Source organism: Cryptotermes secundus, unplaced genomic scaffold (assembly GCF_002891405.2).
Source record: "Cryptotermes secundus unplaced genomic scaffold, Csec_1.0 scaffold459, whole genome shotgun sequence".
In the NCBI taxonomy this organism is placed as follows: domain Eukaryota; kingdom Metazoa; phylum Arthropoda; class Insecta; order Blattodea; family Kalotermitidae; genus Cryptotermes; species Cryptotermes secundus.
This window is the reverse complement of record NW_019743154.1, coordinates 609,403-635,907: the sequence shown is the minus strand read 5'-3', so window position 1 is coordinate 635,907 and position 26,505 is coordinate 609,403. Positions and strand designations below refer to the sequence as shown.

At 36.1% G+C, this 26,505-nt stretch overlaps 1 protein-coding gene across 2 annotated transcripts in view; it reads right to left on the bottom strand.

Annotated features, from left to right (window-relative positions):
* The window catches only part of LOC111873865 (probable E3 ubiquitin-protein ligase HERC1), a 95,105-nt gene that overhangs the window by 45,200 nt on the left and 23,400 nt on the right, over positions 1-26,505 (bottom strand). For both annotated transcript variants that reach the window (XM_023868904.2, XM_033755259.1), the window contains exons 15-36: positions 25,915-26,038; positions 24,534-24,719; positions 22,481-22,687; positions 21,689-22,229; positions 20,551-20,747; positions 19,150-19,348; positions 18,365-18,548; positions 17,508-17,630; positions 16,505-16,706; positions 15,317-15,536; positions 14,307-14,742; positions 13,110-13,236; positions 12,530-12,694; positions 12,301-12,436; positions 11,268-11,472; positions 10,191-10,337; positions 8,439-8,571; positions 6,216-6,361; positions 5,594-5,757; positions 4,346-4,466; positions 1,002-1,333; positions 79-253 (exon numbers count right to left, since the gene is read on the bottom strand). In XM_023868904.2, the coding sequence (XP_023724672.1) occupies positions 79-253; positions 1,002-1,333; positions 4,346-4,466; positions 5,594-5,757; positions 6,216-6,361; positions 8,439-8,571; positions 10,191-10,337; positions 11,268-11,472; positions 12,301-12,436; positions 12,530-12,694; positions 13,110-13,236; positions 14,307-14,742; positions 15,317-15,536; positions 16,505-16,706; positions 17,508-17,630; positions 18,365-18,548; positions 19,150-19,348; positions 20,551-20,747; positions 21,689-22,229; positions 22,481-22,687; positions 24,534-24,719; positions 25,915-26,038 (4,470 nt within the window). The remainder of the gene's footprint in view (positions 1-78; positions 254-1,001; positions 1,334-4,345; positions 4,467-5,593; positions 5,758-6,215; positions 6,362-8,438; positions 8,572-10,190; positions 10,338-11,267; positions 11,473-12,300; positions 12,437-12,529; positions 12,695-13,109; positions 13,237-14,306; positions 14,743-15,316; positions 15,537-16,504; positions 16,707-17,507; positions 17,631-18,364; positions 18,549-19,149; positions 19,349-20,550; positions 20,748-21,688; positions 22,230-22,480; positions 22,688-24,533; positions 24,720-25,914; positions 26,039-26,505) is intronic.

Below are 26,505 nucleotides of genomic sequence, written 5' to 3'. Positions count from 1 at the left end.
ATGTTCCTCGAAGGGGAACAATGCTCAATTATCATTAACTGGTCTGAGACTAATACTCTATGACTACATAAAAGTTACCTTATCTTTGTCAATTCCATCACTTGACTTTTGAGGTACTGCACATGGCACCAACAGAAGTTCTGAATAATGTCCACAACTCAGAAGTGTTGCCAGACACTTCAAAGCTGCCAGTTTAAGAAATGCCAACTGAAGACACACTATCTCACATTCTAATAACTTATGATTGGCAACCCTGGAAAAATATTCACAAAGGGTTAGAATAGCTGCTACAAAAAAAAAATATTAAAAATAGCTTCACTAAAAATAATAAATTTCCAAAATGTGTCCTATAAAAGCAAATCTATAACATTTATTCAAATATTTTTCCACTGAGGATGTCTTATCTTGTTCATTAAGGATGTTTGAGTTTGAGGTATATTATATGGCAGGCATTTGCTATGAAGCTTACATTCAACAATGCATGAAACATTACTTGTCTGCACCAAACACTAAATTTCAGTAAAAACAACTGAGATATATGCATCATCCAAAGTTGTCTCTGACATAGGCCTATTATTGAAGACCTAACCTCTAAGCACAGTGAATGAACAGACAGAACTAAACAAAAAATCCGTGGATTTAGTCCACAAGTGAATTATACCGACCAAGCGACCACCGCTTGTTGGCGAAGTTGGGGCGAACTTAGCAGACAGAGGGTGTCGCGTGGTCAGCACAACAGATCCCCATGGCCATTAATCTCAGTTTTCTAGACCGAACTAACACAACTTTTAACTTGCTAACCTTCCCGGGTAGTCACATTTCTGTCACTTTATGTACAGTTACTGTGTGACTGAGCTCGGAAGATGGATGGTGGTGAAGAGTGGCAAGGAACTAAACTCATAGTAGGTAAAGTATCCCCCCCCCCCATCAGTACTCAGCCAGAGAATAGTGTGCCCTTTAGAGAACACAAGGGCTCATTTTCACAAAATACTATACATTACCTTGATGCAATGGTATCTTTACTGGCAGTGTTTCCAGCATTTTCTCCCTCGACTCTAGCATCTGAACCAGATTGTACCAGTCTCTCTGTACTTCCTCGTCTTTGTGTTACTTCACCAATGATACTTGAGACCATCTCATTGGTGAGGGACTCCACTGTCCTGGCAGCCACATGTTTGCAGGAATCAGCAAGCAACTGTGATTCATGATGTGTTGATGAGCGCCAACTATCTGTTGCAACAGACGAGTGACGACGTCTGAGATCTTGTGGAACTGGTTCTTGATTCACCAGTTCTATTTCTGCAGATGTTAGGTCACACTGTGGAAAATGGAGCTATAACAATGCAGAGTGCAAAGGTTATTAACACAAAATCTGAAATAGGAAGAAGTTCTTACCAGAGTATAAGTCTCTGCCCCCACTGACAGAAGATAATATGTCAAATTGGACACACATAGAAAAGAAGACTAAGCCAGATATTTCTAGCACACTGCAAAATTTCTTTTTTTTTTTTTTTTAATGTTTTACAGAGCAAGGTGATGATTGCAAAAATGTCTTATATGGAGATGATGTGTGTCTATGATAAAGTATCAGGACATTCTCAGTAAATTAATGATTAATTTATACTGAAAATATTTCAATAAAATAAAAACAATCATATTTTCTACCACTCAATCTAACATTATTTTAAAACTGGATAATTTTAAGTCAAATGTGAAAATAAGAAAATGTTTTAACCATAGTACACTTTAATGACAGAAATACAGAGTTTTTTTAACTTTGTTGACTGCTTCATGACTCTGCTCTTCGCGGCAACTGGTGGATCGCTTGCTGCGAGACAAATGTGAATTTTGCCAATGACTCAGCATGCCTAATGGCCGATAACATTTGGAATGAAGGGACCGCTTGACAGCATTATGTTTCACAGTGAGCAGTGATATTCATACATGGGAGTTTATGATTTGTCAGCAGCAGGTAGCAGTTATCAGTTACATTAGCCATTTGTTCTCAGTTACGGTTAGTGAGCAGCGTGGTGAGTCATGGTGCAGTATACGTTAGAGCAACATGTATTTCTGTATGACACCTATGTGAAATATGATCTGCTGCAAAGTATCAGCAAACATTTTAACATAAATTTCATGATGAAAGAGTTCCCCAGCTGACAAGCGATTCACAATTTTGTCAATAAACTTAGAACAAGACTCTTAATAGACAAGAAACAAAAACACAAGCACCGAATGCTTACTGAGGAGAAGTTAGATGACATAGGGGCCAAACTTCAACATACACCTAGAAAATCACTGAAACGTCTAGGTCAAGAGACTGGAGTGTCAAAGTCTAGTGCAAAAATAGCAACATAATTTCTGGAGCTTAGACCCTTTAAAACAACAGTAATCCATGCCTTGCAGCTGTGTGATCCAGCTAGCAGGGTTCATTTTTGCAGTTGGTTCCTACAGTCTGTCGATGAAGAAGAGATCAATCCACAATTGACATTTCTTTTCTGATGAAGTGTGGTTTCAATTGCAGGAATACATAAATACACAAAATAATCACTACTGGAGTCCACAGAACTCACATCCAACCCAAGAAGTCCCACTCCATCCAGTGGAAGTTGGTGTCTGGTGCTGTAAGTACAAGGAGGATTGCTGGACCTGCATTTTTTAATGAAACAATTAATTGCGAAAGATATGTACAGGTCAATCTGGGCCAATTCTTTCCACAGTTAACACAAGGAAAAATACTCTACGCCTGCTTTCAGCAAGATTCAGCTACTGCCCACACTGCATGCAGACTTTGTCCGACATCTTCAGGGACAGAATTATCAGCAGTGTTTGTCCTGCATATTCACCTGATCTTAAATTTCTTTCCTGGGGCTGTTTGAAGGACAAAGTTTACAACAGTAACCCCCAAATACAAAAATACAAATTTAAAAAGACTTTGAAAACATTTCTACTTGAACATTGTTTTTATAGTATAGACGAATTCTTCTTGTTTGGGGATAAATCCTAGTTAACATCAATATTACCAGATAATTCAAGAATAAGTGACTTGTTGAGCTTATACCAGCATGCTATGAATGTATACTGCGCAGTTCTCTTCTGCTTAAAGGAATCAAGACACCATGATGGATGTGATAGAAAGGACATCATGAGATGGAGGGACGTCTACGTAGGCCGCTTAGAGAGAGATTGAGAATACCAGGCCATCAAGAAGGGCACCAATCTGCTGAGAACATTACATTAGCTATCAATATCATTATTCTAAGGCCACGCCATAGCTTAAGCGATTAGTCGCTGGCTTCCCACCACTGTGATCTGAGCAAGTGGGATTTGTGATGGACAAAATGGCGCTGGAGCAGGTTTCCTCCGAGTACTTCGGTTTCCCCTGCCAAGGTTCATTCCATCAAATTCTCCACAAATAAGAATGTAAAAAATTGTAACTATTGTAATTTTAATCTACTTATATATCAAATTGTTAATATTCAGAATTAACCTGACTTGTCATATATCATGTACAATGATCTACAGTGACGAAATAAATCAATCAAACAATCAATCAATCAACCAAATAGAAGAAGAACTGAAAGAAAATGGTCCTAGGCTAACTGCAAATATTCCTGCAGAAAACTTCAGAGAGTAAATCAGAACCTCTTCCACCAGTGCAAGGAGTGTCTACTTGTACAGAGACAGCATTTTTAACACCCTGTGATCTGTGAACAAAGGTAAAAATTTTGCTTCGTTCTGAACATTATCGCACATCAGGTGTGCTGATTTTTCGGCAAAACATTCGTGCCATGCCAGTAATCTGTGAATCAGCCGCCATAAAACGCAGAGCAATGGAACTGGTCATCAAAGTAAAAATCCTCCCTGTATTTTATATATACACAATTGTTTTACATGATGACCTTATTTTAATAAATTTTATTACATGTACTTCATTTTTTTTCATACAACTACCATGGTAACATCTAGCCATGAATGCAAGAAAATCATAGATCATTGTTTATTAATTTTCCAGGGGATGTTAATAAAATTTTCGTTTGGTGACAGGAAAAGTGTTATTTATGGTTAGCAGAGAATTATGAATACATGTAATCCATCCTTCTTTTATCTAATTAAATACTACTCAAATCAAAGAATGTATGTTTACTGACAACATCAACCATTTCACAATTTCAGGCCATCAGCTACAAATGCAGCACAATACATTAACAGATAGTTCTAATATTGTATTTCAGCATCCTGCTAAATTAATGTATTTATATACACACACATACACACACAGATATATATACATATTTGTGTGTGTGTAAAAAATAGTTCTGAGATCACTGAATTAAAGACTCACCTCATCTGTAAGGCCACTAAGCCTAATTATCTGCAGGAATACATCTGGAGTAATGTCTTTCATCTTAGTCGCAATGAAGGGGGGTGGATCACATGGCTCAAGCGTGCTTAGTAAAGCATCACTATTCAAAACACAATACACAAGCTGATTTATCATATTTCAGTATTAAACACATAAAAAATTCAAAACAGGTAATGTAAAATATTAATAGACATAGGCATCTATTGAGTGGAACACACCACACAACATAAAACATAGTTATTGCACATCTGCTTTAGATCTTTTTCTTATACTGATCACTGAAGGAAACAAATGAGAATAAAATAAAATTGTAATCAATATTAAGCAAGGTACATTGAAGTTAAATATAATATTTCTTTCTTCATTATCTAGCAGCAAATCAGAATATCTTACAGAACACCTAATTTTGCAGTTGTCTTAAACATTTGTCACGTGACCACTTCTCACAAAGCCTTTTATTTTTTACACCTTCAATCCCTCCAGGCTATACACTGATGAAGTTCTTAAAACTGGTTACAATATTTAGCTAAATCTCTCTAACATCCATAATCATGTTACCATTTATCATTTGACATTATATAATATTTGAAACAGAAACATTTATTAAATTAGTTAAGAAATTTAATGTAAATCATACTGTAGACAATGTGGGTGATGTTTTGAAGTTCAAAGTGCTGAAAAAACTCAGTTCTTAAATACACTTGATTCAGGTTGAATGAACAAACACTACTAAATTAAGATTCCCTGGTTAATTATATTTTTTATCATGGCTAAACCCTTGACCACAATTTTCATCTGTAAGTAGATCTTTTGAATGCATTTATATTAATTTTCACTTCAAAACATAATCAGTTAACCAATCAACAACAATAGAGCTTACAATGTTCAACACAGTTCACATGTGTAGATCCCTACCAAAAATAAACATAGGGAAACCTCAATAAAGGCAATGACCCATATTTTTGGGTTTTAATATATGGGAGTTCTTCTACGGACAGAAGAGTCTATGGTGTAAGTGTATTATGTTATGTTTCGTTATGACTATAATTTCTTTGTTACATTACAAAGGGATCTGTTAAGCAGTGACCACAGTGTACCAGTATGATGGTTTACTGCAGTAAATATAAAATGTTGCAATATTTTCCTGTCCTCTCATATGTATATTACATAATAATCTTCAGGATATAAAGAAAATGGAAGCATAATATGGAACAAAGAAGCACTCACCTAACACTTGCTTCAGCATCATCCCACTGTACCTTGACAGAAGCTAATCCCTGTTTCAAGGTACCTAACACAACTGCCTTTCGTCCTGAGGGTTTGTGGATGCACTGGCCACCAACATGTAATCCACGGTCTACTCCACCAATCACAGCAAGGGCAGGCCAAACCTAAATAAATATTCCAGTAATGTAGATATGATCAGACCATGCAGAGGAAACAGTGTACTCACATAACAGAATTTCACTGTATCTTTATTGTTAAGTTATCTGGTCTACATGGTCCATTTCTGAAAAAAATTACAGGCATACAAAACCCCCTGATTAAGCACTGAGCCAACAATGACTACCAATCCATTCATGAGCAGGTGCATTAGATTCTGCAACAAGTATTATACATCACATTATCCACAGAATTACTGGGGTTTTGGACTTTTTCCATCATCCGGACTTCTAGATAACAGAGGACACTACGTTTCGGTAACTGGATCTGTTTCCGAAACGTCGTGTCCTCTATTACCTAGAATTCCGGAAGATGGAAAAAGTCCAAAACCCCAGTAATTCTGTGTCATCCATCATCGTCAGAACCCTTTAGAATCTACATCATATTATATTATAAACATATATACCTCTTTACACAGCTGTTCTAAGTTCACTTCCTTTAACCAATCTCCTTCATTCTTTTCTTGATCTCTTGCCAGTTGTCCACCAGTATGCTCATCATTCTTTCCTTGTTCCTTTATGTGGTCTTGTTTACCTTCATGATTTACTGATTCTAAATTTAAAGATGGGGATAAATAAATTATAATGATGTACGACCAAAATACTTTGCTCACTTAAAAATAATCTAACAGTTACTACAAATCTTATGGATATGATGAAATATCCACTAAAGTATTAAAAATGAGTTATTTTTTCATTAGCCCTCCCTTAACTCACATATGCAACAATTCATTATCACAAGGAATTTTCCCAGATTGTTTAAAATACTCAGAAATAAGACTGCTGTTTAGAAAAGGTGATAAATCAAATATTTCCAACTATAGGCCTGTATCACTTTTAACTTTGTTCTCTAAGGTATTAGGAAAAGCTATGAGCATTCAATTGATTGAGTACTTAAATAACAATAACATTTTAGTGAAAGAACAATTTGGTTTTGGAACAAAATCTTCAACAGATGAGGCTATATACAAGTCAGTGAATGAAATCTGTAAGACCTTAAACAGCAAAAGAGGCATTTTTTGTGACCTCCAAAAGGCCATCAATTGTGTTAATCATGACGTTCTGTTGTCAAAATTGGAGTTCTATGGGATAAAAGGTAAAGCTAAACTATGGCTTGAATCGTATTTCAGAAATAGATAACAAAGGCTTTTAATTACAAATATAAATCTTTAATCTCAATGAATTCTCAACATGGCGAAAAATTAGACATGGTATCCCACAAAGTTCAATTCTGGGTCCACTGTTATTTCTCATTTATATAAACGATTTACCCAAAACTATAAACGATAAAACTGTACCTATATTATTTGCAGATGATACTAGTTTGTTAGTTAAAATTCAAACTATGATGATCTCTGTGTAAATATAAACAATGCTTTCCATAGTATAAATGAATGGTTCAAAGTAAACCAACTTTCTATAAATTTTAACAAAACCCACTACATTCAATTTACAGCTAGAAATAATAATCCTAAATCTGAAATAAAAATTGTATATGATAACAAAAAATTACATCTATATCCAATATTAAATTTCTTGTAATATTCAGTGATGACACAATGAGCTGGAAATACCACACTGAGTATATTAGTTCAAAACTAAGTGCAGTCTGCTACATAATAAGATCGCTTAAACCATACACATCCATAAATACCTTAAAAATGGTTTATCACCCTTATTTTAATTCTATTATAAATTATGGTTTACCCTGTTGGGGTAACTCACCCCAAAGTATAAAAATTTTTAGAATGCAAAAGAATATAATTAGAATTGTGTTGGGACGCAGAAGGAGGGATTCGTGCAGGAACTTATTTAGAGAATTGGAAATCTTACCTCTGGCATCTCAGTACATACTATCTCTTATGCTCTTTGTGATAAAAAACAAAATCAAATTCATAGTAAATTCAGAAATTCGTGGAATAAATACCAGACAGCAAAATACTCTACATCAGCCTCTTGTAAATTTGAGTAAATACCAAAAGGGAGTTTACTGTTTAGGAACAAAGGTCTACAATAATCTACCACAACATATTAAGGACATATCAAGTGACACTAAGAGTTCTGAGGTACAATTAAAACAATTTTTATATTTACATTGTTTTTATTCTTTACAGGAATATTTTGGTTATAAATCTTTTTAAGATGCGAGTAGCTGTCTTGCTTTACAATTAAAAGAAGACAAGATTGTCAGTCTGTGTTGCGGTTTTTAGTTGCTTATTTTACATATACACAATCTTTATATCACTGTATACTAGTCTTTATTTCAATTTATTATACTATTAATCTATTAATGACATTGTATTTTAACTATTGAATTTTTAATTAATAGTCTTGTATAAAACTGTACAAACTGTATAAAGTTTGCCGTTACTTTTATTACTAAAATTAACTTATTTATTATATTGCATATGTTTATCAGTATTTATTACAAATGTGTATACTATTGGATGACAACTGTAATTCTTAGTTGTGACTGTAACTAGGACAATCTCCACATCCGCATGAGAATATATTCTTGACAGGATTTATGGAAGGTGAATAAATGAAATGAAAGCTACCCACATATTACAACGCAGGAATGTGATTGATATAATCAATTAACCTATCATAGTGTTTGGCAGAATACATACTTTGAAGATGGATGCTTGGAGATCCTATATGGGCAGCTGGTTCAGGCAGAGTACCTGAGATTTCACTCTTCTCAGGACTATCTGGCAAAAGTTCTTTTATCTGATTCAGTCTCTCCAGCAGACAGTCACTAACCTGCAAAAAGCTCTTATATATTCACATGATTCAATTACATATGTGATAAATGAACCAACATTCTCCCTTCATTCAGGATAATGTGCACACATCAGATCTGTGCCTTGTTTTGTCTGAGTTTAGTGCAATTTATGAGACTGCCATTGACAGTACACACGAAGACACTCACTTTGGCTTCAATGATTTCTGTTACATTTAACATTAGCAATCAGTAAATTTACTGACCAACTTCAGTTTGGAAAACTAAAACAACAAACAACTTTAAGCCCCAAAAAATGATAACTTCTTATTAGATATTAATAAAATTTAATGCGACCGACTACACACAGCCGAGTCTTCACAAGAAACTAACAATTCTCGGCTTTATGGGATCCGAAAAATCATTACCTTTAGCATGACATGATACCATATAGCATGGTTATGGTTTATTGACATTCTGGAGCAATTACACCTTCCCTATTTAGGGCTGAAGAATCAGCCAAGCAAGCTGCAACTTCCTCCAAAAAGTTGGTAAACTTCTACCAGACTACATGGTGACACATCTTAGAAGTTGGTACTTTTCTTCATTGTCACCCCCATGACAGCCTCCAATCTTACATTCATTAACATGTGCAGAAAACCCCACTTTTATAATGTATCTATTTAATAAAATCTAAGACAGAATTACATTCTTGGACCATTCTAGTTATTCATCACTGCCACTCTATTTGATAGAAAAGCTAATTTTTAAGAATATCAGATTAAAACATCTCACTAAGGAAAAACATTTCAGGAAAAAGAAAAAGATTTCTTAACTGGTGATTAATGTAATGAATGTAATTAAAGGGCCCTAAGCTTGACACCCAGTTTTCATGACATAAATTAAAAAAAAGAGAAGCGTATTGTATCAATTGTATTATCAACAGAATAACTTAAGAAAGTCATGAATATTGCAAAATACTGTCACGTGTTGGGTATGTCACGTGACAAATAACTTCACGCCTTTCAGGGATGTAGCGAATATTTACTCTCCTTCACTTTTACACTTATACAATTCACAGTTATACAATATTAGTCTTATACAATCCAGTATCTCAATTGCTGTTCAACTATCTCTTGGCAAATGCTGGGCTCCCACTCTCTTCAACGGCGACTGTCTCAAGACTTCAACTTATACTGAATACTCATACTCAATATTAGTAACCCTCTCTCTAGTAACTGGCTGTCTCTGGTTCAAAATTGACGAATACTCGTTATGTAGCTTCTGCACTGACCACACAGAAAACAGTTACATGATAGCTACCACTGTTGCGTGACGTTGTGTTTACCGATTGCCTAGCAATAGTCGCTGCATGGACTCGCCTGCTGCGTGACGTCACAGCCTAGCGTGGAGAGGTGTTTACCGGGCATTGCATAGTTAAGGGATGAGTGGGGTATGTGACGTCACTCGCACTTCCTGTTGCACAATCCAAGCGTTCACAGAGTTGTCGCCTAGCAACGTGCTGATACAATCCACAACTCTCACGTTGTGCGCGTGCCCCGAGGCTTTTGTGGCTCAACAGTTCCTGCATAGGGACAATACGCCACATTATCTTAAGTCAATGGGTTAAATACAATCTGTATGGTACAAAACCATCTACCTGTCTACTCCAGGTGTCAGTGATGATGAGTTTTCTCAACAGAGATATGTAAGCTTCAGCAAGAACTGCTGGTAATGGGGCACAGTGTGGATCACCAGACAACATATCCCGAGGTGTTCCTCGAACCTGCATGTCCGTCATCTTAACCTGCAATACCACCACCAACCATAATTCAGTACTGTATATTTATTCATATATATTTCCATCTTAAATGCAGACACCAGACAATTAACAACACAACTACTCTGGCAGCATGGAAGAGCCTATAGCCAAAGATAACAAAACTGATAACAACATTACTTCAACAACCTTATGAACTGTACAAATCCCACACATAATACCCATGATGAAAAGGGAATGCTTCACAATAATTACTGGGCTGTTAATTAATTTTAATTCAATTTAAGGTCAATTTATTTTAATTAGGAAACATCGTGTTCACATGCAATACATAAATTTGACACAGTGAAACAATTTTAACAAGAAAGAAGAAAACCTGAAGACTGCCGTATACAGCAGAAGAAGGATGACTTGAGAATACATTGCGTTTAAGATGGAAATATATGTGAAATAAATGATATATTAATGCAACAGGATGCTTAAGTATAATATCAGCATTACAAATTTAAAGCAAAGCAAAATGGTTTACTTTTAGTGGAACACATACTGTAAATTGATCTGTGAGTACAGCCAAGATACAAATATGCTGTGACAATGCACAAGTCTGATGAATATACTGCACACATACGTCATAACACTGCAGAATTGTATAGTTTATAAAAAAAACCTCATTATATTCATTGTTAATATCACTCACCTTCCCCCACCCCACCACAAGAATGAGATAACTGGTACTGAGAGCAAAATAAAACGCAATATTAAAAGCAATCACATGTTTCATTTTCCTCATCCTTCTTCATTACAGTAGTATTTACCATATGTCTATAATCAATTAATTTTATAAAGTTCATAAGCAGATCTTCTTGCCAGAAATATAAAAATCAAACACAATACATATTCTACAAAATAACAAAATCTGGTATGTTGGTATATCAGGAAAGTGATGTCTCGACATACCTTCTCACCAGGATTGGTACTGTAGAACATGACACACGGATACAGATCAGTAGCATCTACATCTTCAAAAGCAAGCCGTGGTTCATCTCCATTCTTGCCAAAGCTAACTGTCCGAGCATCTAGATCTAGTACGACTGTAATATAGTCTCCCTGAGTGAAACTAGGTAGGCACAATGGTAGTTCTCCATTATGGTATAAGTTACCACTGTAAAAGGAAACAGAATGAATACATTGTCCATCAACATTAAATATCTAAGCATACAAAAATGTTGTCAGAAAGCCTCAAGGGAAGAGTTCATATGGAAGACTTTAATTATTAAGATGGGTGGGTCATACAAAAATAGAAGACAAAGATGTAAACCAGATTCAAATAGCACAGGATATCCAGTGTGAATTTTTAAGAACAAGATTATTAACATTCAGATTCCATATAGGCAGACCATTTTCTGGCCAGTTTAGTAACTCTCAATTTGTGACAGAAGATCTTGCGCTATGGAATCAGTAAATCGACATTATGTACATGGTAAAAAAATATGGTCACCTAGTCATGAATGGTAACAAAATCATTTCTGCTGATGACTAATTTCTCACTCACCATTTTAGAATTGACTACTGGAGCTAGGTGAAACAGCACCACAGGAAGAAATTAATCTTGTGCACCAATTGGTGGTGAGAACCAGAGCAAGGCACCAGAAAATAGTTATCACATTTTTTTACAACCACAATATCTTTCTGGTTACGATATTTTCAAAAATCTGTCTAACCCTGATTATATGCATACAAAAGTAAAGTGCTTTAAATATCCATTTACAAGTTAATTTGACTGCTCCTTGTTGGAACTATTAGGTGACTTATGCTGCCTTTCTGTTTACACTAGTATATCTTGTTTCATTTAAAACAAAAGACTCTAATCTTAGTTCAATACCAATCTTGACTTCCCAGCATGAGTCAAGATCATTCTATTTCAAGATGCAAATAAACCATGACTAGCCTATTTATCTGGAGGTAGTGTCAGCCTACGTTATTATCATACCTATATGCTCTGTAAAGCCACATATCAGTTGTTGTACGATGGCTGTAGTCCTTTATAGGAAAGCGTGCAACACCCACACAAGTACCCTCATTGCCCTTGTTTTCTTTCACAATGAGAAACTTCCACTGGTAGCAACCTGAGTACAAAAGCAAAGCATGATAACACATGAAAAGCATTACTTAAAATCTTGAATACCATGACACCAGTATATTTCAAGCATTTTAGTAACCTGAAGTTATTCCTGTGTTTCCCAGTCCATAACCTCTGCCCCCTGGTCCATGCACAAGGGTTTGGCTACCTTCCACAGTACAACACAGACACTTTTCAGGATCAAACCCCATCTCCTGCACTGGAATGTTCTCTTCACACTGCTCACTATCTAGCCATATGTCACCTGCCAACATAAAAACAATAAAATTCTCTATATGTTGTACTATACATCTTTTTTGGTCAAAAATGTTTCTTTCAGCTTTGTTTAACATTCTGTATGTCAAGCAGATTTATAAGCCACTATAAGATATGACAAAAAACTTACATGGATCTGAATTCACAGTTGTGAAATCCAAGCTTCAGTTTGAGCATGTGGTTGATTCACCATTTTCTTTTATATATACAGAATAATGCCTTATACGTTAAAGTGGCAATTAATGTACCCTACTTAAATGATCTTACACCAGTATGCAAAACCTAACCACTGAGAACCAATGCCATTACTGAACCAACTGCAAATAATAAAAGCAATGTGATATCTCTCAGATGATATCCTCTTTTGTAAACCTCATGCAAGTTAAAGATTTTCGGTACTGTACATGGACTGTTCAGGTGGTACAATTTCTTTTGCAGCTCCCTCTGTTTGATGAGTGCTTGGCGCTCAGCCACTGCTTGAGGAACACTCCACATATTGGCTGCCAGTTGACAGAACAATTCCCGAACAACCTGTAGTTCAAAGAAATTAGCAGCAGAATTCTAGTCATATATCCAGAAATCCAAATTTTGATCATGACTGATTTTGTCACCTCTCCCAAATTATACTATAAACATAATACATTCAAATTTTGTAGTGATAAAGAAATTAATGCATGGATGCATGTGTGAGCATGTGCACATGCACATACACGCACACAAGACAGAAGAATAACATATGGCAGCAGTTTTAATAGTGACTTTTTTTTGTTTATTTTTTTATTGCTAGTGGGGTGGGACTAAGTCCCTCGTGCTGCAGCCACTTCTGGCCTATTATACCAGCCCCAGATGATAGATAAGGGTGATTGTGGAGCAATTGGTAGAATGAAGATTGGCAGGAGAAACCGAAGTACTCGGAGGAAACCTGCCCCAGTGCCACTTTGTCCACCACAAATGCCACTTGACCAGACCCCTGATCAAACCCACTGACCTTACTTTGAGTTTATGTTTACTCTTTTAAAATTCTCTTATTAATGAACCTAACTATACTTTGTTTATTTGTCGGTTTTTTCCTTCTCTCTTTGTGGCCTCTAACTGTCTGGTATGGGTGAAAAAATCAATTTATAATGTGGGGTTCAATATACTTCTGCTAACAGGATGACAATCTAGTCAATGACCAAAAGAACCTACAGGCAAACACAAATTTTGTTGGGGACATGATATTCACCACATTGACACACTTTTTACTTTGTCAGTGGTGTGCAAAAGGAAAACAGAATATTAAAATATATGCAGAAACAAATATCACAATTATGGACTTTTGCATGAGCATATTGCAGTCATAAATGTTGAATAAAAACATTTCTGATGAAAACAAGTTTCCAGGTCCTAAGCCAGTTCATATCTTTATAAGTTCACATCAGAATCACTTTAACACGCTTTCTTCTCAATTCCATCTGACAAAAAGTTACACTTTGTCTCCATGAGACAACAAAATTTACTTCTTGTTTTCGCACATCTGTTTTGTATACAATCTGAAAATGAATTATTGTGTTACTTTCCAAGAACTCTAATTACTTAGTTCCTTAGACCACAGTCCTTACCTGTTCCCTGTGCTCTGTACTAGTGGTGGGGTCCAGACTTGGAAGTACAGACGCTAACAACTGAAGAGCAAGAAGTCTTGGCCTTAAAGCCTGAATTCTGGGTAAAGAAGTGTCATCCCCTGCAAGCTGCTGCCCTAAGATAGTTAGCAGTGTATCTGTCCATTCTCGCCCAGCCAACAATTTCCTTAATATACGGCTTGACGCAATGCGCCTCACAAATACAAGGAAGTCTCCAAGACTACGTTCTGCTGCTCGCAGTTCTCGTTTGCTGATGCAACTATTACTGCCACCAACTCCAACACTTTCACCCACATCACTTTTGGTATCAGCTGATATGCATGACACATATGTTGACATCAATATACGTTCCAATTGTGAATGAATCAATGATACAACACTTTCAATCACAGCAACATCTAAATGATGAGCATACATCCTGAAACAGTCATGTAATTTTCCTCACAGATTAAGAAGACAAAAAGTTATGCAGGATTCTACAGAAAATATGGTAAAAACTTTTGCACAAAAAAATGCACAAGATCCATCCTCTTTCAAAGCACTACACTCTTGTTCATATGGAAGGTATAAAACAGTGCAACCACTATCAGCAATTAACTATGCATTCAAAAGAATGTGAGCTATTGATTTCTCTTAATTTTAATTGTAAAATAAACTACATGTGTGAACACTCACTCACTCACACAATCAATTTTCACATGTTACACTATTTCCAATATCTGAACTTCACATTTTTCAGTATCATGATTTTGTTCCATATCCTAATGATGAGACATGAACACATACTTAAGCTCTCTCCATACTTACTTCTAGTTACTACTGCCTAAAGCTTTCTGTGGTTTTCTTGCTGTTATTTACATTTCCACCTATTAAACTAACATCATCAGCATAAGCCAACAACGGACATGTTCCAATCAATTTATAAATTCATATCCAGCCCAAAAAGAAAATATATGATATCTTTACCAAACAGACAAGTTAAACCTACTTACCCACATGACATAGCAAGAATATGTAGCAGTCGCATGCTAGCCAGGGTAAGCACGGGTGTCCGTCCTTGCAGTTCACAAGGTGAGGTCAGGTAAACAGGACTTGAACACATATTTGCCAGTATTGGCAACAGTTTGCATGACACAGCGAGTGTAATGTCAGCTGGCTGGTAGCGAACACTAAGAGCAAATACCGTTAAAATTTGCAGTTGTTGTGTGCTTCCTGAAATATTGATACAGAAAGTATAATTCTACTACCCTCATACTTTCTGGCTAAGGCACTTCAATTTACCACAATTTCCTGTTTTCAGAGAGATCTGGTGTAAAAACCATGTCATCCAGCATGCTGAATATCATTATACATATTTCATGCCTACTTGGATGATGCATAGAAAGTCAGTCCAAATATGAAAAGATTAAGCTTCTGTTTAGGAAAATAAGATCCTGACAGAGCGCTTAGTAATGAACGCTACCTAACAATTTTAAAATTAAGAAATTTGTCACACAAAATCCTACATTTAGTCAGAGTTAACACTGAACACAAAGAGGGAACAAAAAATATCCCTATAACAGGCCATATAGGTCCGTAGGGTTGTGAGACATCAAGGCTCCCACATTTTCTAGACAATTGGCTAATAGATGACGGTGGGGTTGTCAGCCTTACACGCCGGCTGCCCTTTAGCCCCAAGAAGTTTCCTGGTACTCATTTCTGTTAGAGGCAAAGTCAATCCAAGGGCCATAGTGCGGCTGGAAGGATTAGGTCAATTGAAAAATCCAATGACCTAATCAGGATCCAAACTCACAACCTTCTGGCTAACACATAGCACCTCAACCAACTACACTACTGTGTGCCCCTATAAAGTTGGAATAAAACACAATACATAATGAAATCACACCACAAAACATACGAATAATCTTCAGTACAGTAAAACACATTTTCAATCACCTTATAATTGACAAAATTTAAATGGAGGGTTATTGTCCTAAGTTCAATAGAGTCTTCCTAATGATTAAACAATTGGACCAAAGTAAGTTCTTGGATGGCACTTCTTTTATAACAGGCTCTGCTTGGAACATTCACAATCCAATTTGCACATTTCCAAATATGAGCTGTGTCCAACATGCAGATAAACATAGTTTCCAATCAGATCTCTCCTCTTTCGCTTATTTTATATCAATAGACTGTCTCACCAGTATGAGTGTGCATTTCACTCTGGCCCCTAGCCAGTGAGGAGATGAGTAATGAGTATATACGATGCACAGAAGAGCAAATGTGTGATTGAAGTGACTGTGGTGCAGCTCTCACTGCATCCAAGTAATGGTACAACTGTGTGCATGGGCCTTCTGCTAATGTGCCCAAACCAAAACATCCAGCCAGCAACTGCTGATGCACCTAAATCAAGGAAAATATTAGAAAGAAATCATGGCTTTCCAAACTACAATTCATAAGTGTATTACATGAGCTTCATGCATATTTGAGCTAATAAAATCACTTCTAAATCTACAGCATCTCCAACACGTCCCCATTTTAAGATTTAATCCCTGATATATATATATAAAAAACAAAATTATGTGTCCTTGCTAAAAGGGGTGTGATAGCCCAGTCAGTGTCTGGCTATGGGCTGAAAGACTGTGGGTGAAATCCCCATGGAGGAACTGGAATTTTCTTTATGTAACCATGTAATCGAAGAAAGTCTGAGACCAAACCAGCTTCCTTTTTAATGGTTATTTACGTGTCTTTTCCATGAGTATATAGCTGAAGTGTAAGACTGATTAGGTCCAATATCTTCTACTTTTCCTTGCCAAACTGACTTATCTTGTACCAGGTAACATCCATCATACATAAATTACACTTATGTAATTTACATAAATTACCGAAATACAGGTATTTACCCCGAGTATAAAATATGTAACAAGAATTAATTATGTACCTCAACTGAAGCACACATATCTTCATTCTCTATATAAGAAGTTGTCATATCACAAATTTGTTTATGTTTGATTTTGAAGAAAGTTTCTAAATAACTGAATGTCAGTTTTGTTTATTATTATTATTTTTTGGAAGAAAATTGTTATGTGGCCACAGATGCATGTATAACCCACAGAATAACATAAAGAAATTAAGAATTCATTATATCAAGTAACAATTACCTAGTGAAGAAATAGAAGATGCACATAAAAATAACAAACTTACACAATTCAGCAACAATGTGTTGGGTGCCACTTTCTCTGTTGACTCCTTTTCTGCCTCATCTTTGGAATCTTTCTCAGAACCTGACAGCAATTCTAAGACCTGATTGAGTGCTGACAATCTATGCTGTAAAGATATTCAAATACTACCTATAACTGGTTCTGTAACAGCGAGTTGTAAAAACGTGATAATTTTAGGATGACCATCTTTTGGGATATAACATCATGTAATTTAATATAAAACCATCAACATCTTGGAGGATGCACTGCCTCCATCTTCAAGGTTGAACAATAAGCTCAGCAAGAAGCAAGGAGAGCAAAAACTCTGCACAAAATTCAGGATGTAATACATGCCAACGGGGCATTTAAAGACAGCCAATGGGAGATGACACCTTGAAGATGGAGGCAGTATGTTTCTTCAAAATTGTGGTGAATGTCTATTGAATTACACAGCATTATATACCAGCAGATAACAATCTTCATAGCCACTGTTTGGGAACCTCAAACCTGAGACAACTTTACAAAAAAAAACAGAATAATTAAAAAATTCCAGAGTTCAAAATTCAAGAAAGAAGGGAATGGTGGGTCATCCTATATTCACCTGGGCATGACACATTCAAAATTTCAAAGAAGGATAAAGGACAGAAATTTAAACTGTAACTGACATGAAATTAAACTGTTGTGAATATAATTACTGAAGCTGAGAACTTAAATGTTTCTTTTCATTTCTGTTCTTACGTTGATAAGATTTCATATATTCATTAATATGAAACAACAATACTCCATTTTGGAAATTTTCAATTATAACTGCAGGTCTATTATGCTAATAATGAATATCAGTACCCTCACTGTCATGTATACCTCTGCTCGAATATGTTGGTGAGTCATGGCTGCACAAAGTCTAGTTGGATCACTATTCCAGCCATTCTCTGACTCCGTGCCACAAGGCAGAACTTGTCTCTCTCCTGGTTCAGCACAGACAAACAGCAGAATTGAGCGGCACAGGCGTCGCAAGGAAACAAAGCCACCGTCTTCATCAAGCAGTCTAGAATTAAAAATGACTGAACATATAAAATGGAATACACAAAGAACAAAACACACAAATAAAACAGAAATTCCTTGGAAGAAATTATGATACTTACTTTCTTTAATATGCTCCAATTTATTTACTGAAGCTACAAAAAATTACAAAGTAATAATCACACACCTTAATTTCCACTAGTAAAAATTCTATGTTACACATGTCTGAAGGAACCTTAACATTTTGCATTGTCATTAACTTTATAACTGTTAAGATGTAAAAATGTTTTACAGTGAATTTGCTGGTATGTCTGAGCTATTTCCATATAAAATTTTACATGTCTAGCAACACTGATTCATTTATCACAAAAAAAGAAAAGCCAGAAGGAGGAATCTTCATAGCTACCAAACTATATTTTACAGAAAAGACAGTCCTAACAAAAGCTGCATAATAATCAAAGATCCTGCATTCGAAGGGGTGGCCTCTAATAATATGATATTCATAAAAGTATGGAAAAACATCCATCATAATACCAACAGCCTGTCTTTTCCTAATACAGAAAGCAGGCTTACAAAACAAAGCTCTGTCTATACACATATTTCTTATAAAATTTTGTCACATCTACCTATAGCAGTCTTCAGTTTTGACTGATATCTTATCTGTCTCATCATCAGATCCTTGTTCATCTTCATGCCATGGCTTGTCTGGTCCCTTTACAGCTGCCAGGAGAAAAATGCAGCGATGCAGTACAATATGACACAGATCCTCATAATTATCTATCCCTGCTCTCTGAGATGTACCACCACATTCACTCTGCGTTTCATCTGTAATAAGAGCAAAATGTTATTCAATGGCAACATACAGATACATAAATTAGGTGGATGGTATGGAATACACTTACATGAGCAACAAACGACTGTACCTTTCATCCACAATGACTGTTTCAATGACAAAATTAAAGTATGTTACCAGACTGAAAGTCATTCCGCCTCTTCAGTGAATAAGCTATGTGAATGAATTACCTGGCAGCATCTATCATGAAATTTCTGACATATTCTTCTCCAAATGCTGTTATGGTAATAAAACGAAAGAGGATATAATAGACATGAAAGGGGGGGAAAAAATATCTATAGAGAACTGTGATCATCTGGCAGTACTGAAGTTTAGGATACACACAAAACAACAATTCTGTCAGTTGTCTTGTGTGGGAGCAAGAAACAATCTCATACGTCAAGCAAAGAAATTAAATCACATATGTCTGAAAACAAAATTCTCAGGAAAGAATAAGCTAAAGAAGGAGTGAGTAAGTCAACACAATCATGAACTTCATGATGTATTATACAGAACACATCATATGGTTAGAATGGTGAAATGTATGAAGCTATGAAAGACTGATCACGTGGTTACGATTGACAAGACACAGAATACATACAGAGTTTAACGTGGAAATCCATTGGAAAATGTTCACTCTGAAGTCCAAGAACAAGGGAGGATAATATTAAATTGGATTTTGGAGACTGGTTGTCAGGGTGAGACGTGAGTGAGATTCACTGAGGGCCTTGCTCAATGGTGACATTGGTACATTAAGGTGAGTTGTTTGGTTCTGCTACTGAAGAGTTACAGTTAGTTAGGTAGTAAGTTGGTCAGTCAGATGTAGCAAATTGTTATTGTTCACTGAGTGAAGCAACTTCAGATACTTTTTTACAAGAATCACAATTAGTTAGCCTTCCATTAATGAGCCTGTGGGTTCTTGTTCCAGTAAATGCTTCTCCATTTCTTACCAATTTATAAAAATAAAATGACACTTCATTCACCAAGAAACACAAGTAATGTACAAAGACATTCTGTTCCACAATAATACAGTCCATAAGACCACATTACATCAAATTTCTTTTAGAAGCACAAAGCTTAGAGGCAAATCTGTGATTTGAAAGGAAGCTGGTTAATACTGACACATTACAGAAAGACATGTCGCAGTGGGATCCTATACCAGCAATTTCCAGGCCTGTAAACAATATTCTAATACCTGCATCTTCCACGTGGTCATCTCCTCTGCTACTCTCTTCGTCTCTTTCTCGGCTATGACTCTGGCCATGCAAGAGGACAGAATCATTTATCTCTTCATCAGGAGATGTCTCATGATGACTCCTTGTAGAAAGAATTTTGCGGCGAAGTTGGAATACCATAAAGTAGATTTCCCAGATAGCTGGATGAACACCATTTCTACAAAATAAATATAACATGAGACACATTACATCTTGGAAAATATTTCACTCTGAATAAGGTATCCTGGTTATGAAATTTAATATAATATGCACTATCTTTCTTTCTTCTCTGTAGTATTTCCTAAAATACAAACAGGGAAGATATCTAAACCATACCATCAGCAATCAAAATAGAGTGCTGCCTGTTTCCTAACCATGATTAAGCACTGTGTGGCAATTACTGACATGTTACATTTTGCTATTCTGAAAAAACTGCAAGATCTACAAATTTTAAGCTCAAATTTGGACTGAATACAAACAAAGTTTGCAAATATGAAGATTATATGGATGAAAACTGTGATTGCAAAAGTGTTATCAAAATACTGTATCACATTATTTTTGTACAGTCTGCTGGCACCATTGAGTGTGTGTGTTGCTTTGTTCACCGCTGTAATCCTTAAATAAATGATGCATAAAATTATGACACTCTTCAAATCATGAATAAAGACTACAGATGCAATCTGAAATTTATTTCTTGAGCACAAAAGAGGTAAAACCAGCCAAAGTTTGAGGCAGCATGTTTGTTCAGTATGACAAAGTATACAGTAATAAATGACAATTATATATGTAGAAAAATAAATTTAAAAAGTATTACAAAGAATGTTGAAGATTCCTTGCATCTGGCCAAGCTTATCATACCACAAATTCAGGGAACATTGCAGCTGTGGGTTAACATGTGCCAGAGAATCAGTGTGTTTATAACCAAATAGATAGCTAAGCAATAAGTATCAGTGATGTTTCTGCATATAACACTGTTCATGTACAGTTTGACTATCAAAACATGAGTACCCCCCACTAAGCGAACCCTAAATTTCATGTATCAAAAAGTGAATGTGAATGGAATACATAAAACAATAATTTTTTTTAAATAGCTCAAGAAAATGGAGTGCATATACATACTTGGAATTATACCCTGGTAGAAGTCCAGTGTGTTTAAGTAGAGCAGCTAGGACTACTCTCGTCACACACTCCAGCAGTGGTTCATCTTCCACCTCACATGTGTCCCAATCCTGTGACTGAGCATGTTCAATCATATCTCTGTAGTAACAGAAGTGTTTCCGTGTCTCATCTGTCACTATGTCACTGTCAGTTACACATACTGGTAAGTGTCCTTGGTAGCTAGAATCTTCACCACTGTCTTGCAAAGTTGTTCCTTGCATATTCTCCATTTCTTCCCTAAGATCACCATCTTCCCTGTACACAGGGCTTTGAGCAGCATCAAAAGATTCATGGACCAATGTTGTTCCTTTCTGATGCAAGTTCTGTCTCCATTCATTTCCTGTAGGTTCTGCAACTTCCCATAACTGAGCAGGCAACAGAGCCATTCTAAGATAAATTCTTACATCAGGTATTTCAAGCTTTGCAATTATGCTTTCCAGACGTCGGGAACTGTCACCGTTACAGGTATGTGCTCCAAATGTCAATTCTCTAACCAGTATTACTGCATTAAAAAAGAAAAGTAAATTATTAAAGCACAAGATACAAAAAAAAAACATAGTATTTATGTGCTTACCATTGCATTATGGTTTGAATTATAAAAAATAAAAGATATCTACAACGTCTTTAGGGGAAAGAATATTTGTTTTTTGAAGTTTCAAACACTGTACATAATCAAATATACAAAGAAAACTAAAAACTGTTTAAAATTTAAAATGTAGGCATATCCTACAGATATTAAACCAGCTATATTACCTGGATCATTACTATGTTTCTCCAGACCATGTGAAAACAATGTGCTGCTTAACCAATGTCTGGTTTCCCTCTCTTCTTCTGACAGTGGGGATCCAATCAACATGCCCCCAAGGCATTTACCAACCAATAAACTGCAGGTCCTCTCTACATCCACTAGCCACAGCCAAGAATGTTCTGCCATGTCATTAGGTGTCGGTGTATTTGCTTCTAAGAGAACACATAAAGCAGTCCTGTGACAGTGTTGCAGAACATGAAATGGACATGTTTTCAGATGAACCAGACGCAGTAACTGATTCAATGATTCAGTTACATAGGTACTTAAAGACATTAATGCTAGTCATATACTGTTGTTCCCTTTATGTAGGAAAATAATGAAATCAATGTAGCTAATTCACCGCATCTGATCTGCTTAAAAAATTTCAAAGCACAGCCCATATAGGTTCTGATGATTTAACTCTTGAAAACAAGTGTAATTCTTTTGATTTGTCTCATTCTGGTCCGTCACACTGTAAGTTATCTATTTTGTAATTCTTTCATATGTTCAAAACACACAGTTCCAAAATAATTCTATCTCTACCAAATCTTTGAAAAAAAAAAAGACATAATATATACAGTATAGTTATACAGGGAGATCGAGAAGTTGCACACACTAAGCAATTATATTTTGATGGTTTAATGCAAAAACTACAAGACATACAGCACTTACTATTAATGTTTATAACCTTATATTTTAGAAATGCAAAATCAAATCATGTCTTTACAACATATGCTCAATATGGCTTCCCCATTCAGCAATACATGCGCAAGCTCTTTTTACCATGTCTGAGGCCACTTTGTGGAGCACCTGTAAACTGATGCTGTGAATCACCATCGTAATGTTCCTCTTGAGGTCATCCAGTGTATGCAGATTGTTTTTAAAGACAATTCATTTGAGGTACCCCCAAAGGAAAAAATCTCCAGGTGACAAATCGGGCGAGCGTGGGGTCCACAATCCTTTCGAAATGAGACGGTCACCGAAATACTTGCGCAAGAACTGTATGGTTTCATTAGATGTGTGACATGTGGCACCATCTTGCTGCAACCAACACTCACATTCATCAACTTCAAGAAGCGCAATAAACTGTGTAATGATGTCTTGGTACACTGGACTGTTCACTGTTGTTTCACACAAAATTGGGCCCACTATTCGATGACATGATACAGCACACCACACTCCAATTTTCTAACAGCGCAAGGGATTTTCATGTAACACATGTGAATTTTCAGATGACCAAATCATATTGATTTGACTGTTTACATAGCCACTAAGGTGAAACCAAGCTTCATCACTGAAGAACGACTGACGAAATAATGTTCCACAATGAAAACTCGTTCTTTGGAAAATGACATGTCTGTCATGCAATAAACAAAGTTATACTGCAGACGTTGTATGACCGATAACGACAGATGGCATTTCTACTCATTAGCACTCCTACAGTACCATCTAGTGGTAGGAGATATAATTATATTAACTGCAATACAATTTATGACAACTTTCAGTTTGATGTGCACAACATTTTGATCTCCCTGTACAAATACAATCTTAAGAATTAATGAGTGTAACGACCACCCTGTGTTCTATACTCCAATGCTACAAAAATGGGAGAGAGAGAAAGTGAAGGAAATGAAATTATTGACAGGTCTAAATATTAACACAGCTCTTTAGTTAAAAAAAGTTAAAGTTGTCCCTGTGCTTAACTAATGAAACACTATGCCATGAAGGCATAGGGGGGAGTGGATCTATACAGTTCTGTAGTACTATGAGTTAAAATACTTATGCTCATAATAAAATAAGTTTTCTTAGGTTAATAATGAAAAGAAAAAATTCTGCTTAAATAATATGCTGGTAAATCCCCTGAAATATTTGGTCTATCCCGAGACGTCTGTCCATATCCCCACATCTGTACTTAAAAGCAGATGAATACATGGACTTCAACAGGGAAATGCGAGTATCTAGCAGATTTATACAACAACAACAAGTTATATACGAGTAGATATCACAATGAACACCTACCTGAGGAAGAGTCACTTTCTTGTTCACAGTGCACACCTTCCGGCAGAAGCCTGTTAAGACAGTCCAGTGGTGCCAGGATACCCAACAAATGAAACAGGAGAGGCTGCACACAAGTAACAGGCAGAAGAAGCAGTGAGTGCAGTACCTTGGATAACATGGCCCCTGACAAAGACTGATGCAAGATACCTGCAAGAGCAGCAAGAAGAGGTTTGTTATGTATTATATAAAAATTTACATGGTTATCACTCTACTGATTTCTATCCTTGAGACACAGTTTCAGTATCTACTATGATGTATTCTTTGCATACATGCACACAGATACCATACAGCAATTTATCCATCCAGATGTTTCAACTCAAGAACCAACGACCAGATTTTGAAAAAAGCTTATGTAAATATTATGCCACCACACGTAACCACTAACTTAAATTTCTTACTTTCTCACAATTCATAATAATAATACAGCAGCTACAGAAACTTGTGAGGTGGAAGTGACACCAAGTATTTGACTGGTCAAGAAATTTTCTGAAGTTTAGTCCTTATGATCACAAAAGCCTATCACTGGACCCTATCCTGAACTACTTCAATACAGTTCTGCTACATTATCATCTCATCTAGGCCTCCTAGATCACAAAGTTCTCTCTTCTCTTGAGATTACAAACCAAAATTTCCAAAATGATGATCACAGATTGTCCAAAGAATTATATTCAGTGGAATATGGTCAGATAAATAAAAAGGCTGACTCCATTTCTAAGAATTTTATTCACCTTGTTTCTGATGACAGAACAGTTGTGCATACCATCTTAAGCTACACCTGTAGTATTCAAAATAAATCTTTTCCCTTTATTACTCACTTCTACCAGCAATTAAATGGGCTGTCAATTCTAGCCTCTTAAGAACTAATGTCTCACATAGCTATTTTTCATATCATCAATAAAACAGTGTCCATAAAGTCCACTGTTCAGTGCTAGAAACAGAGGGAGGTCAGACAAAAGAATACCAGAAAGTTTGTACATACAATAATCAACATGTCTTCAAATTAAATGCCCTGTTTTCTGCATCATGGAATCTAGCACTGATATCTTACAAAGAGAGCTGTGACTTTTGAGACCAACATTTCAAATAAAAATCTTCAGATATAATTCACTATATTTCAGCATCAACATTAGTATGTTGCTACCTGCTGCACAAACATGACATTATACCAGGAGACAATCACCATGTATTTCAATTAGATAAGAGAAATAACAGCAGTTAACAAATCACTGATGAACACATCTGCCAGCATTGGTAATGAGCAGAGGTCTCTTGAATATTAATGAGGAGTAACTACAAAACCATTTTAATGATATCATCTCGTGTGACCAATATAGGAACTCACCATAAAGCTGATTGAGACAATTTGGAAAGTTCTGAACAATATGAGCTGCCTTCTTGAGTATATCACATGCCAAAGGTAACAAAATGCTGAGGTGATTCTGTAGTAGTGTAATGCTCAATGCCAGCTGCAACAGAGATAAAATAGTCATCAAGTTCAATTTTATATAACAAACCCTTATTTAATCAAAGTACATTTATAGTTAAATCAAATACAGTGTAATTGGTCATCCTACAACCAGCAATTTTACACCAGAAACCCAGTAATACGAGAAGCAACTGAACATTCACTCAACTGTATGGGAGGTAAACCATAAAAGGTAAAGCTGCCCTGTGCTCAACTAATTAAGCACTATGCCATGAAGGCATATGGAGGACTGGATGTATAGATCCACATTTTCTTGACCTCAACACTAGTTGGTGAGTGGTCAGCTTCATGCCGATGCTGCTTTATCCCTGGGGAAAGAGCCACCGGTACCCATTGGATAGAAGGCTGGTTAGGCCCCAGAACCGGTTTGGACTACATGGAGGGAAGAAAATTCTTGACCCCACCAGGACTCAAACTCCAACCTCTTGGTCGTCCAGCTCATAGCCA